Genomic DNA, 15,525 nt, shown 5'->3' on the forward strand with positions numbered 1-15,525 from the left:
CAAGTAAAGATAGACTGGTAGGAGTAACATATTCAAGAAAGAAAAAGCATGAAGGGACAATTAACACAAAGGCTAATAAGAAGCCCAAGAATGATGAAAAGGAGGGTGATAACACTGACACCAAATCTGATGTGGAAATAAAATAAATCAGAAGAAGTGGTAGAAATGTACTTCCAATTGTTGATGAATTGGTTCATGGGATCAAAGAGTTTGGAGGTCTATCTAGTGTTGGGAGAAAATATCCCCTCTGCAATGAGGAGGAAAAAAGAAAAAATGAAGACACACTTATGTGGAACATGCACTGCTAAGTTCTTAGGAATAAAGTCTAACAAGTTTGTTGAAGCCACTGCTACTTTGGAGGGTATAAATCTTGCTAAAGATTTGGGTTTTACCAGGGTTGTGGTGGAAGGAGATTTAAAGCTGATATTTGATATATTGAAAGAATAAATTATAGGCCCATGGGAGATCAAATCCCCAATGAGAGAATGTTTGAAAATTCTTAAGGATCTTTTACAACTCAAAGTTTAGTATATATTTCAAGAAGGAAACCATGTTGCTGACTATATTGCTAATGAGGGCCTTAAGATTCAAACCTAGAGCCATTGGACAAAAGATTTCGTCCATCAAAATCTAGATAAAATAATTTGAAATGAAGTGGGGTCAATATAATGGAAAACAAGGTAGGTGCTGGAGGAAGACGTTATTGCTTCTAGTCTATTAGAATTGATAGATGGATTGGATGTTGATTGGGTGCTTGTTGTGTTAATTGTGGTTAGTTCTCTGTTAGCTATTTTCTTTTGTTGTTGCTTTCTTTGGGTCATTTATCCTCTCTGATCAGGTTGGTCTCAGTGTTGGGTGCCCCTCACTAATCTTTTAGTTTTTGGTTTCTTTTCTGTCTTGATCTTTCTTTTGATGTAAGGGATTAGGGCCCTCTCCCTTCTTATCTTATAAAAAACAATCTTATTATTTATTATTAATTTTTAGATTTTCATATATTGACTTTGTGTTTAATTTATCCTCTTTTTTAATTTTGATTTAACTTTAAAATCTACTTTAATTAAATTTTCTTTTATAATTAGAAGTTATTAGAATCAATTTAATTTATAATTATTATCTTATTAAGAATTTAAATAATAAATATAATATATTTTTTGGTTAATAACAAAACATTATTTGTGTTCAATAAATATACATTTATTTTATTTTAAAAACAATCTAATACTAAAAGATTGGGGTGTTGCTTTATTAGGTGAATGTTCCCAAAATTCAGAAGGTGAATATTCCAAAGCCTCTAAGAACCCCGAGTAAGCTAGAAATGATCTAAAGGGTTGTGTTTCATACTCGAGTCCAGTATATTAGACCCACTTGCAAAGTGGGATAGTGAAAATAATGCTAAAAATTTGAATAACAAGGTTCAATATGACCACGGAGATGCAAGACTCTAATTATCAAGTAATGGGAGGGCCTTAGGAGGCCGAAAATGGTTATTGAATGCATCTCCTTCAATAAGTTTATTGACTCTTTCAATTCTCCTCCCTTTCTAAATCTTTTATACCTCGTGAATGCAAGAGCTTCAAACAAATTTCTTAGAGATAGTTGGATAATTTGATAGGCATTTCCCTTGTGTTTACTATTGTTTTGTATTTACAAATTGGTTCAATACGGTTTAAGTACTCTTTTTTACCCTTTAGTATTAACTTAACAAGAAATATGATAGTATTCATATGCACATGCCTTATTCTTATATGGTTGAATTACTTTCACTAAACATTTATTGTTAAGAGTTATCACATATTCCTAGTTCTAATAATTTGTTAACAGCTTGCATAAATATACATTTCTAAAAAGTCAAATTAAGTCAATATCTTTAAATGAATTGGAAAGGCTAAGTCAATACAAAGACACAAAATGCTATAGTAAGACTGCCATACCATATTGATTCCTCAATTGTCCTCCCACTAAAACTTTGTACTAACCCAAAACATCACACCATGAACAGAAACATGACACAATGTGTCTCTTGTTGGTCTTGCTCTAAATGATTTCTGATGAAAAGTCTAAATTGGATGCAAACAAGTATTTAAATCTGGTAAGTGGTAGTTAATTTGATTTTCAAAAATGTGAAAATGGAAATTAACAAAAATAACTATGGACGCTTTCACGAGAATCCCACAAAACCACCTAAACGTGCTGACGTCTACAGCAGATTTCAAGCTAATTTACTCATGAATTGTTCAGAATTTTCCCCAATTGTACAGAAAATTGAATGATAATGATAATATTACAACAGTCTTCATCGGCGCCAGGAATGCTGACATGCGTCTGGAGATGTCCACAGCACATCCTTGCCTTTACCTAGCTTTTCTTGTTGCTTATATTTCTCCCAGTCGGAAAGAGTATTTCTCAAATCAATAACCTTGGCCTTCAAGCCTTTGCAACAGTTGGCATGCATGGTACAAACAAAGTTCACATCTTTCGTTCTTTCACAGTAGCCGCCAAAATATTTAGTGTCAAGGAATTCGAATTTAAGTCGCCTGCGTCTGAACTCTTTCCATTTCAGTATCTTCAACACTTGTTGCTCATTTTTACGGGGATAAACTTTCTTGGATCGATACCAAAAGTTGAAAAAATCAACTGTCTTTTCATTGGAGTGAACATACATGAATCCTGCGTTGGGCTTATTGGAGAGATTAGTTGCTTTCCTTCTATAACGATCTGATGCTATTTGGAAGTCTGCCTTGGATGAGAATTTAGTAAAGGGATCTCGAAACCACATAATATCAGCATCCTGGATAATAATAATATAATCTGAATAATTCTGATGAAAAATCAGGAAATATGATATAAATTTACTGTACAATTTTCTCCAAGCCCTCGACGAATATGAAAACCTAACTTACCGAGAAAACGAAGTTATATCCTCGCTCCAACACTTCTCCGAAGAAACGAAGCCTTCTCCACATCATTTTCAAATAATCTCGAGTCATGTAAAGCTTTTCTCCCGAGAAATCGACTCCCTCTGTTTTCATCAGATAACAATGCGGATGAATTTCCCGGCAGCGATTGAGCGCCTTCTCATCTACGGCAACAATCAACAAATTTTTCAACAACGCCTCGGTTCCGTTACCGATGTGGAAACTTTTCAGGAATAAATCCACCATGCTATTGTTCTGCGCCCACGCTGCATTCAGAGTCGTGATTATAACGGTTTTCTCCTGGTTCGCCGCTTTTGAAAGGCTTACTTTTAGCTCGTCGGTAACATCTGATGAATTATAAGGAGGCTGCGAGAAACAGAGGAAACTGTAAATTAGCGCAGGGCTCTAAATCACAGCGTTTTTGAGTACGGTTTTTAGGCAAATAGGTGTAAATACAATGACAGTAAGCGAGAATTGTAATGAATGAATGAATGACAAAAGTCTGTTAAAAAGGTCAGTTATACCTATTGCAGTTACTGATGATTTAAAAAGGTGAGAATATCTTACAATATCTGGATCTGTTGCATAATCGTCCATCTCTGAACGGAAAGAGCTGATGAGAATCGGAGTGAAGAAAGCCTGGAGTCTTCTATCAATAGAAAAGTACACAACTCCCACCACTATTATACAAGCCAGAAATGCAGTCACCGTCCTCACGACCCTCTGATTAACCCCTTTCATGCTGGCCTGTACAGAGATTTACTCAATTCCCCCTATTTGTATCCTGGAAAGCGGTTCTCTGTGTTAAATTAATATTTTTGAGGCACATAAGACAGTAGGTTGCACGAAGTTGCAGAGAAATATTAACCTGGTTTCCACTCTCCACTCTCCACCATAGGAGAACAGAGAAGAGTTAAGAGGAGAGGATAAGGAAACTACAAATGGTAGGTCCATCAAGGCCGCTGCCTCGAAAGAGTTAGAAATGACGGATTACAAGGATTTTGTATTTTCCCTTTATCGCTTTGGTTTGTTTTCACTATAAATTTCCACCACAAAAAAAGACACAAAAAGGTTTAGTTTATGTGGTTTATAGGGGAAAGGATTGAGTGGATATCCGTGGACAAGTTATAATGGTGGATATTAAATTAAAAGATTCATGATGGAGATCATGTGACATGATATATGTGGATATGTCATAAATCTTGATATATGTGGATATGCCATAAATCTTCTAGATGAATCTACTGTGATAATAATAAGGTGTTGTAGGATAGAAGATTATCCTCCCCTGCTAAGAGGGAGTGTTGAAATAGATAGATCGATCGGATAAACCAAATGTCTAATTAGCCTTACGGTCTTAGACATTTGTCTTGTATTTATCCGTATATCTCCACTTATTATTTTTATCACATATAGACTGATCAGTTGAATATTATGATTAATATTATAATCAACATTATGAATAATTAGTAATAAACTTTTGTTACTCATTATTCATAATATTAATTATATTATTTCAGTTTACAAATTATCGATTTATTGGATGTTATCACATCGGTTTGGTTGACTGATTATTTGTTATGTTAGACCTGATGAGATTATCGTGGGTACTTCTTTTGTAATATGTGCCGACGTGCTCCACATAGGAGTCATGAAACCTTGAGGAATCATGTCAGTTCCACAAGGAGTCTCGACTCCTCTCTGGATCACTGATTGTATATAAATAATTATATGTTGTCAATGAAGTGGGGCAATGCAGTGATAGATAGCACGTCGACAACAACAAAAGGTGACACGTCGACAACAACAAAAGGTGGCAGTCGTGGAAGTGAAAGGTAAAATTAATACGATAACAAGAGCATCCAAAATTGTTGAAATAACATACAATAAACAATTTCTTGCACATACAACAGTTAACCTTTGTGAATAAGAACTATATTACCAAAATTAAAATTTCCTACATGTCTGATCCACTTTAACACAAACTTGATTGTCAACATGCTTGACATTGTGTTATTTTTCTAAAATTTGTCAAAAAAAGAGAGATTAACATTATTGCGATATTTCATTTAACTTTGCATTGAAATATGTGCAAACTTGATGGACAACATGCTTGATATTGCGTTTTTGTTTTGTAAAATTTGTTAAAAACACATCATTTTTAGTTGAAAAGTAAAGGGTAAGTGCACCAAGATTGTGAACATTCTTCCCATACTTTAATCTCCAAAAGATTGTAGTTGCTAATTGTTCTTGACCATCAATAGGTGTTGATTTAGACTTTTGAGATTTAGGACAAGAGTTGTTAGAAGAAGAAGGATTGTCTTCAAGGATTGGCACTCACTCACGTAGTGGAGAATGGGGACAATATTCCCAAACAGAGCTTGGGACACTATTTGATAATGGTAAGAATCGACATTTTAACAATCATTTAATCGACTCTTTGGATGCTAGAATTATTTCCATCATCTGCTTGGTGGAGACAAATGTAAGGAGAATTTTTTTAAGCTCTCTGCTAATATTTTGAGCAAGGATGTGCTTTTACAGGGGAAAGTTATATTGTATTGCAATTTAAAGAAAAAGTGTTTTTCTAAATATAGATTTTTGAGATTTCATTGTTTTCTTGTAGATCATAAAAATTCAGATAAGAGCTTTAGAATAATGGTTGCTTTACAGTTGTTAAAAATTGCTAAGTATAATAGGAGAAGTGCCGTTTGTGGTCCCAGACCACGAAATTGAAGTTTTCATAAAGTTATTTTTCTTTAAAATCTGGTTTTGTATACAATTGTCGATGTCTTGTTGTGGAGAATCAAGCAGATTTCTATGAGTAGTTTTGGCCTCATGAAAACAATGCTGGAAAAGAAAATAAATGAAAGACTTACACAACATCTTGCTCTCCAAAGAATGATTTCAAACTATCATGCTCTAAACTTCTATTTTGGGTGGTGGTAATGAAGATCAAGGATTCCATTTTAGAGTATGATTTGTCAATGAAACCTTGTGACATTATTGCAGACCCAATACAATGCAAGAAGCTTTAGCCTCATTGTTTCTCTCAACATCAAGTGGCATCACTGTTCTTCCCGCTTCATTTGAAGATCTAACATTGTTGTATGCTTCAATGCTTTCTTAAGATGCATTGTTGATGGTTAGTTTGAGAAATGGCAAACCCCTCACCAAATCCCTTGAATCTGAGTACGCTTAACCTTAATCGACAGATATTATACATTTTTAAAGAAATAGAATGTTTAATATTTTTAAGGGATACGGGTAATTTATTTATCGGTTTAGATTCCAATTAGAGAAAGTCCAAATGGATGGATGCATAATACATGTTACTAGGCATGCAATCAAGAGGAGGTTGGCAAGTAGAAAGTTCCAAAAGCATTTATGCATGATTGTCTCGATCTCCATTGGGCTTTGTACTTCTTTTTGTTCTCGCAATTTTCTTATGTCGCACGACACACTGTTCTTTTTACTTATGTAATTCTTTAACATTATAAAACCTCTCTGTTTCATTCTCTCTTCTTTTATCATGCAGGTTTCTATCCTCTTGCCCAACACTTTTTTAGCCACTAAAATCTACAATTGTCTTTCTTTGTGCCACATTCAATCTCTCCTCTTGCTACATACACTTCTCTTTTCATGCTGCACATTTTTCTTTGTCCTCCATGATATGTTCCTCTTAATTTCTTCTCTTTGTATAACTATTTTTCCCTCTCCATTCCCTTCAGTGCTTTCCCCTTATCTCCTCTTCCACTGCGCCAAACACAACACTCTATGATTGTTTTGCTATTAATTAAGACCAATAGTTTCCTTTGATTCCTCTTCCTATGCAACTTGTCTACAGTAAATCAAATCTACACATTTGAAAATAAATATATGTGCTATGTGTCCCTTCATTTTTCATTTGCTTCTTTTTTAATTTTGCACTCAAACCAACTATCAACCTTCATGCATGCTTTAGAGACTTTTTCACTTTTATTTTCTTTGTTATTTTGGCTATTCAAGAATGATGTTTTCTTCCATGGTCTGATGCTCCTGCATCAACAAGCCTTATACAAGTTATAAATCTTCTTGTAGTGATATGCAAATTGAGAAAGATAAATTAAAAGTAACGCTTTAAAGGCATGGATAAATGATTATTATGATGAAAATATATGTAATGTCTAGTTATTTTTATTTTTTTTAATAAAAGTGGATAGAACTATTCAACTATATTAATTTTTAAAAGTTTTTTATAGTGTCTAGTTCAAAAAACACGTGTCTAGTTCAAAAAGCACTGAAGGGAAAGAACCAGTAAGAAAACCCTTTAGTACGCATTAGATATAAAGGAAGCCACCAACATAAGCATATAGAAGGAAGAGTAATGTTTAATTACTTAATTCAATTAGTGAGAAAATAATATTGTAAAGAAAAGGTGAACGTATTAGAAAATTCTAAGTTTAGTATATGAAGACGGTCTAACCTCTACTAAAATTTATTCTTGAAATTCAATAAAGACTGATTTATTCAAACATTTTCTCTTTTTTTATTTATGATATCACTCGGCAAATTTTACATATATTTTTTTAATATAAGTATACTAGTTTTAATGGTATACCCATGTCATTTCCCATTTAGTTGATTCTGAAATGAATTATTTGATACATAGACATGTTGATATAGTGTAATCTTGTGTAAAACTTTGTGCGATCTACAATGGTATCCAGCTTGTCCATAAAAAAAAAGCACTTCTAAGAAAAAATTGATGTTTGGATGCATGTCTTTCGAAACCTTGTATGATAGTTGGTATTGGTGGCAGGGTAGAGGCAACATCGTGGTTATTGCAATTGTAACGCCTCCCTTAATGCACCCTCACATGCAATTTTAACGCCTCCCTTCTTGCACCAAAACAAAAAAATACTATTAAATAAATATTAAGGTGTTCATGACTTGGTTGTTGCAAGAATTACGAATTCTTAATGAGGTGGTAGCGGAGCTGAATTCAAACGTCTTCCTGCAATGGCTAGATTGGCTGGTCACCTTCCCAGGATAGAAAGGTGAGCATTTACTCAAGTAAATGGTGGATCTAAAAATAGAAAATCAAGGAGCATCCACGGTAAATGCACCATGAAGGTAGGAACAAATAGTTTTGGAGGAAGATTCAAATATATTATATTGTAATAGTTGCATGTATTTGAGAAAAGAGATTTGAAATCTTTGAGAAAATTGTCTAACACGCAATTTCAGCTTGGCTTTAGAATAGATAGAATTGTTTGCAGTTTGGATGCCATAACAAATTCTTCTGTGCCATTCAAGGTTGTTATCATTTACAATTCAGTCATCGGCAACGGGAAAATCTACGAGGTTTGTTACACTATAAATTTTAAGTCATTATGATTTAAAGATTGCATTTACATTTGAATGAGTGCAATCAGTTATTAAGCTTACCTATCTGAAGATTACCTATATATTCTTGACTCTGCAATTGATTTCACTGGATTGGCTGTGAATTTGCAGGAAAGGAGGTGAGGAAAAGGACAACGATCGTTGGAAAGGTTGTGGTAACATCAACAAGAGGAAAATCTGCAAGTTCATTACGCTAAACCCATTTATATATGTGGCTCTTCTTAGATTTTTAACTAGTACTACATATTTGTCGATCTTTTCATGGCAATACCAGTTCTACTGTTTTGCACAATATGCCTCTCACGTATCCCTTGAAGAAAAGTAGGAATGCCCTAACATAAGTCCTATTGATGCACATGGATCTCATGAGAATATTATTCCTAACATGGACCATATGAACAAGCTTATTTTTATTCAAGTGCTGGTTGGAATTGGCAATCAAACCTGAAAATTCTACAATGGGTACACCATTTCCAAAAACATATACTGTAGTTATAGAAATTTTACTATTTTTTTTTAAATCCCAGAATTCTGATTTTTTTTACTTCCCAAAAGAATTGAACAGTATATAGTATCTAGACTGACTAATCCAATGACCTAGGAAAAATATCCAAGCAACTGTTATCTCAATCATACTCAAAAAGAATATCCATTGGTTGAATGACCTTCATAAACTTATCACCACAAGCTAATTCAACATTTGTGCAGTCGCTTTCGTAGAATGCTTAGATAGGAAAGATGGAGACCAATAGTGAAGGGAGTTAATTTCCTAGTAGCGGGGTGAGATACAGAGACAAGGGTAGAATGGGGATAGGAAGAGTATCCATTAAAGAAGAAAAACCTGCTAAAACCAAGAAGTATCTTCTTCCAATGCATGACTGATATCCATATTGTTTTCTTGCATAGGTGAGGTCTACATGTTAATAGATATATAAATCCACTAAATGTAAAGAATAAATTGTAATTTTTTTTTGACCAATTATAGAGGGTTCTATTGAGAAACGAAACACAGATTACCAAAACAAAAATGGTCCGACGAACTATAAACCAAATAGAGCACAAATTAGAACAAAAAAAAGAAGCAAAAATCCATGACCATCCCCGAGCTAAAATCAGAACGTGTGGCTAGCTCACATTGCAATCCCCGAGCCACCACCACTACTAGTAGGATCCACACCCCACCCGTCCAAATCCACCTTAATAATTTCATCCTTGATACCATTGCTTGCACCTCACTATCAAATCTGAAAAGGAAGAATCCAGTGCCAAGAATTGGTTCCTTCCTTTCAAATGTTACCTTCCTTTCAGATCTTATCGGATGTGATCTATATCTACATTGATTAGCATTATTTCCATAACCATTGCAAGTATAACAGTGTCCATGAAAGTTTTAACTCACCTTGTTTGTTTCAATGGGATTAAGATTATGACTCACAACATGACTTCTACAATGATTTGCTTTATGACCAAACCTCTCTCAACTATAACACTGAATACTTCTACAATTTACTACCTTATGTCCAAAATTATTGCATTGAAAACAATAGCCATTAAATGATGGATATCTTTGAGCATTAGGTTGTTGAAGTGGTGGTCTTCTTGCATTAGATTTCTGATTCTGAGATTTCCTTTGACCTTTTTACTTCTTCTCCATTTCAACTTTGACTTCTTTGTTTTTCTCTTTATCAATATATTCCAAACTCATACCGGAATGAAAACCAAGTCCGGTCTTCTCCAAATGACCTTGTTGCATGCTGATCAATACTTACAAGAGCTTACCGTTGTCAAGGACTTTATTTTTTGCCTTCGGATTATTTACTTGCTCTAGCTTTTCACATTCTTCTGACTTCTTCTTTATTGTTTCTTTTAGGGATTGTTGTACCTTATTGTTCTCCTCATTCAGATATCTAATAGTCTCATTTGCCTACTTCAACTGATTGTTAACCTCTTTATGCCTCAACTTGATTTTTTGGATTATCTCTCTCAGCTTTTGCACATGTTCATTTTCTATTTTCACATTCTCTTTCAATTATTCATTCTCTAATTCAACACTTTCCAAATCTTCAAGAGTTTTCTTCAAATATTCATCCAGTTGAAAATCTTTGGTCATGCACATAGGTGCCATTATTCAACCAACACGAGTCTCCCTCAAGCGGTTAGGCTTTCAAGCAAGGGACCAAAGATCTGATCCTAATTGTTGATTAGGTTGAAAGGACTGGAATACCTAGAGGAGGGTGGGTGAATCAATATTCCCATAGATATAAAAATTTTCCTAAAATTTAATCTTCCACAGAGATATCAAACTTCATTAATCATGCTTAACAAATATAAACAAAAAATGTAAAATAAACATGAATAAAGAGAGTCACGAGACAACACCAAATTTTATAAATGGAAAAACCACATGGGAAAAACCATGAAGAGTGTTATCTCTCAAGAGAATATAACTAGTTATATAGAGTTTATAAAAGGGGTGGATCACTGTCAGATTACAAAAATGACTCAATTACAAAAATGACTCACTGCTAGAATGCTCACTGCAAAGATACAAAAGATGACACATTGTTGGAGTGTTTATAAGAACATAAAATATTGAATTGAAAAGGATTGCATCTCCAAATGCATGAGGTCAATTCCAAGATTAAGCTCAAATCATAATTCGCAAACCCTATAGAAGATTTGGTTAAAGATCAGTCTAGTAAACAACTGCTAAACCATTGCAACACTATGTTCCTTCATTGTCCACAACTCACACTTCACACTTTGCTTCTCGGCTATCTCCACTGCTATGTCTCTTTTGCATATACTTCCTTAACACCCTCACTCTCTTATTCTCTTTCCCCTTTTTTTCATTGTCTCATAATACATGGAACTACACACACACACACATATACCGAAGGATATAAACACAAAATAGTTGATCAGCCAAAGACCAACACGATATCCAACATAAATAAGACACTCACGTCAGCCTCTGCAACATCTCAACATGCTTCCTTTTCCATACTTGATTAGCTAATGCATATACAAAGATTCCTGGAATGAGGCAAGGTCAATCAGACCCAAAGATACCAACCATTATAAAAAAAACTTAAGCATAATATCTCCAAACTCCAAAGATACAAACTCTAAATATGCCATGAATATTGCAATATAAAAACTCGAAGAGATACAATACTTATAACCATAAATACTCACAATAGATTATTAAGAATCAAATAATTGAAAATATCAATGTTGTATCCTTTGGGCCCTTTAAAGGCATGCCTACTCTGCAAGAAATAAGGATTAAACAAATTTGGGGCCTTACTCAAGATATGACCAATATTAACTGGTAGAAGAAGATAAGTAGAATGAAACTCTTTGGAGCCCCCTTGATCAAGATTGGATAAAATGTAATTTTGACAGGTGCGCCAAGAATAATCCTGGACAAGCTAGTGCGGGTGTTGTTCTCAAAGAACATAAAGGGAGACTTATTAAATGCACTGCTAAGTTCTTAGGAATAAAGTCTAACAAGTTTGTTGAAGCCACTGCTACTTTGGAGGGTATAAATCTTGCTAAAGATTTGGGTTTTACCAGGGTTGTGGTGGAAGGAGATTTAAAGCTGATATTTGATATATTGAAAGAATAAATTATAGGCCCATGGGAGATCAAATCCCCAATGAGAGAATGTCTGAAAATTCTTAAGGATCTTTTACAACTCAAAGTTTAGTATATATTTCAAGAAGGAAACTATGTTGCTGACTATATTGCTAATGAGGGCCTTAAGATTCAAACCTAGAGCCATTGGACAAAAGATTTCGTCCATCAAAATCTAGATAAAATAATTTGAAATGAAGTGGGGTCAATATAATGGAAAACAAGGTAGGTGCTGGAGGAAGACGTTATTGCTTCTAGTCTATTAGAATTGATAGATGGATTGGATGTTGATTGGGTGCTTGTTGTGTTAATTGTGGTTAGTTCTCTGTTAGCTATTTTCTTTTGTTGTTGCTTTCTTTGGGTCATTTATCCTCTCTGATCAGGTTGGTCTCAGTGTTGGGTGCCCCTCACTAATCTTTTAGTTTTTGGTTTCTTTTCCGTCTTGATCTTTCTTTTGATGTAAGGGATTAGGGCCCTCTCCCTTCTTATCTTATAAAAAACAATCTTATTATTTATTATTAATTTTTAGATTTTCATATATTGACTTTGTGTTTAATTTATCCTCTTTTTTAATTTTGATTTAACTTTAAAATCTACTTTAATTAAATTTTCTTTTATAATTAGAAGTTATTAGAATCAATTTAATTTATAATTATTATCTTATTAAGAATTTAAATAATAAATATAATATATTTTTTGGTTAATAACAAAACATTATTTGTGTTCAATAAATATACATTTATTTTATTTTAAAAACAATCTAATACTAAAAGATTGGGGTGTTGCTTTATTAGGTGAATGTTCCCAAAATTCAGAAGGTGAATATTCCAAAGCCTCTAAGAACCCCGAGTAAGCTAGAAATGATCTAAAGGGTTGTGTTTCATACTCGAGTCCAGTATATTAGACCCACTTGCAAAGTGGGATAGTGAAAATAATGCTAAAAATTTGAATAACAAGGTTCAATATGACCACGGAGATGCAAGACTCTAATTATCAAGTAATGGGAGGGCCTTAGGAGGCCGAAAATGGTTATTGAATGCATCTCCTTCAATAAGTTTATTGACTCTTTCAATTCTCCTCCCTTTCTAAATCTTTTATACCTCGTGAATGCAAGAGCTTCAAACAAATTTCTTAGAGATAGTTGGATAATTTGATAGGCATTTCCCTTGTGTTTACTATTGTTTTGTATTTACAAATTGGTTCAATACGGTTTAAGTACTCTTTTTTACCCTTTAGTATTAACTTAACAAGAAATATGATAGTATTCATATGCACATGCCTTATTCTTATATGGTTGAATTACTTTCACTAAACATTTATTGTTAAGAGTTATCACATATTCCTAGTTCTAATAATTTGTTAACAGCTTGCATAAATATACATTTCTAAAAAGTCAAATTAAATCAATATCTTTAAATGAATTGGAAAGGCTAAGTCAATACAAAGACACAAAATGCTATAGTAAGACTGCCATACCATATTGATTCCTCAATTGTCCTCCCACTAAAACTTTGTACTAACCCAAAACATCACACCATGAACAGAAACATGACACAATGTGTCTCTTGTTGGTCTTGCTCTAAATGATTTCTGATGAAAAGTCTAAATTGGATGCAAACAAGTATTTAAATCTGGTAAGTGGTAGTTAATTTGATTTTCAAAAATGTGAAAACGGAAATTAACAAAAATAACTATGGACGCTTTCACGAGAATCCCACAAAACCACCTAAACGTGCTGACGTCTACAGCAGATTTCAAGCTAATTTACTCATGAATTGTTCAGAATTTTCCCCAATTGTACAGAAAATTGAATGATAATGATAATATTACAACAGTCTTCATCGGCGCCAGGAATGCTGACATGCGTCTGGAGATGTCCACAGCACATCCTTGCCTTTACCTAGCTTTTCTTGTTGCTTATATTTCTCCCAGTCGGAAAGAGTATTTCTCAAATCAATAACCTTGGCCTTCAAGCCTTTGCAACAGTTGGCATGCATGGTACAAACAAAGTTCACATCTTTCGTTCTTTCACAGTAGCCGCCAAAATATTTAGTGTCAAGGAATTCGAATTTAAGTCGCCTGCGTCTGAACTCTTTCCATTTCAGTATCTTCAACACTTGTTGCTCATTTTTACGGGGATAAACTTTCTTGGATCGATACCAAAAGTTGAAAAAATCAACTGTCTTTTCATTGGAGTGAACATACATGAATCCTGCGTTGGGCTTATTGGAGAGATTAGTTGCTTTCCTTCTATAACGATCTGATGCTATTTGGAAGTCTGCCTTGGATGAGAATTTAGTAAAGGGATCTCGAAACCACATAATATCAGCATCCTGGATAATAATAATATAATCTGAATAATTCTGATGAAAAATCAGGAAATATGATATAAATTTACTGTACAATTTTCTCCAAGCCCTCGACGAATATGAAAACCTAACTTACCGAGAAAACGAAGTTATATCCTCGCTCCAACACTTCTCCGAAGAAACGAAGCCTTCTCCACATCATTTTCAAATAATCTCGAGTCATGTAAAGCTTTTCTCCCGAGAAATCGACTCCCTCTGTTTTCATCAGATAACAATGCGGATGAATTTCCCGGCAGCGATTGAGCGCCTTCTCATCTACGGCAACAATCAACAAATTTTTCAACAACGCCTCGGTTCCGTTACCGATGTGGAAACTTTTCAGGAATAAATCCACCATGCTATTGTTCTGCGCCCACGCTGCATTCAGAGTCGTGATTATAACGGTTTTCTCCTGGTTCGCCGCTTTTGAAAGGCTTACTTTTAGCTCGTCGGTAACATCTGATGAATTATAAGGAGGCTGCGAGAAACAGAGGAAACTGTAAATTAGCACAGGGCTCTAAATCACAGCGTTTTTGAGTACGGTTTTTAGGCAAATAGGTGTAAATACAATGACAGTAAGCGAGAATTGTAATGAATGAATGAATGACAAAAGTCTGTTAAAAAGGTCAGTTATACCTATTGCAGTTACTGATGATTTAAAAAGGTGAGAATATCTTATAATATCTGGATCTGTTGCATAATCGTCCATCTCTGAACGGAAAGAGCTGATGACAATCGGAGTGAAGAAAGCCTGGAGTCTTCTATCAATAGAAAAGTACACAACTCCCACCACTATTATACAAGCCAGAAATGCAGTCACCGTCCTCACGACCCTCTGATTAACCCCTTTCATGCTGGCCTGTACAGAGATTTACTCAATTCCCCCTATTTGTATCCTGGAAAGCGGTTCTCTGTGTTAAATTAATATTTTTGAGGCACATAAGACAGTAGGTTGCACGAAGTTGCAGAGAAATATTAACCTGGTTTCCACTCTCCACTCTCCACCATAGGAGAACAGAGAAGAGTTAAGAGGAGAGGATAAGGAAACTACAAATGGTAGGTCCATCAAGGCCGCTGCCTCGAAAGAGTTAGAAATGACGGATTACAAGGATTTTGTATTTTCCCTTTATCGCTTTGGTTTGTTTTCACTATAAATTTCCACCACAAAAAAAGACACAAAAAGGTTTAGTTTATGTGGTTTATAGGGGAAAGGATTGAGTGGATATCCGTGGACA

General features: G+C 34.4%; 2 protein-coding genes across 2 annotated transcripts; both read right to left on the reverse strand.

Annotated features, from left to right (window-relative positions):
* Positions 1–2,240: 2,240 nt before the first annotated feature.
* LOC131073445 (uncharacterized protein At4g15970) lies at positions 2,241–3,909 on the reverse strand. The gene is made up of 3 exons (XM_058009880.2): positions 3,483–3,909; positions 2,901–3,281; positions 2,241–2,788 (listed from the first exon to the last, which is right to left on the reverse strand). The coding sequence occupies exons 1-3, from the start codon at positions 3,654–3,656 to the stop codon at positions 2,294–2,296; spliced, it is 1,050 nt and encodes a 349-aa protein (XP_057865863.2). The 5' UTR covers positions 3,657–3,909; the 3' UTR covers positions 2,241–2,293.
* A 9,818-nt stretch (positions 3,910–13,727) lies between these two features.
* Positions 13,728–15,143, reverse strand: LOC131856474 (uncharacterized protein At4g15970-like). The gene is made up of 3 exons (XM_059208260.1): positions 14,940–15,143; positions 14,388–14,807; positions 13,728–14,275 (listed from the first exon to the last, which is right to left on the reverse strand). The coding sequence occupies exons 1-3, from the start codon at positions 15,141–15,143 to the stop codon at positions 13,781–13,783; spliced, it is 1,119 nt and encodes a 372-aa protein (XP_059064243.1). The 3' UTR covers positions 13,728–13,780.
* Between the last annotated feature and the right edge of the window lie 382 nt (positions 15,144–15,525).

The sequence above is a fragment of the Cryptomeria japonica genome, chromosome 7 (assembly GCF_030272615.1).
Source record: "Cryptomeria japonica chromosome 7, Sugi_1.0, whole genome shotgun sequence".
NCBI classification, from domain to species: Eukaryota; Viridiplantae; Streptophyta; class Pinopsida; order Cupressales; family Cupressaceae; genus Cryptomeria; species Cryptomeria japonica.

Excerpts from the sequence above, each read along its gene's own strand:
- LOC131073445 (XM_058009880.2), bottom strand. The coding sequence starts at position 3,656 with ATGAAAGGGGTTAATCAGAGGGTCGTGAGGACGGTGACTGCATTTCTG. Across the intron at positions 3,282-3,482 it reads ATGCAACAGATCCAGATATT|CCTCCTTATAATTCATCAGA; the intron begins GTAAGATATTCT and ends TGTTTCTCGCAG. Across the intron at positions 2,789-2,900 it reads GATATAACTTCGTTTTCTCG|GATGCTGATATTATGTGGTT; the intron begins GTAAGTTAGGTT and ends ATTATTATCCAG.
- LOC131856474 (XM_059208260.1), bottom strand. The coding sequence starts at position 15,143 with ATGAAAGGGGTTAATCAGAGGGTCGTGAGGACGGTGACTGCATTTCTG. Across the intron at positions 14,808-14,939 it reads CTCACCTTTTTAAATCATCA|AGCCCTGTGCTAATTTACAG; the intron begins GTAACTGCAATA and ends GCTGTGATTTAG. Across the intron at positions 14,276-14,387 it reads GATATAACTTCGTTTTCTCG|GATGCTGATATTATGTGGTT; the intron begins GTAAGTTAGGTT and ends ATTATTATCCAG.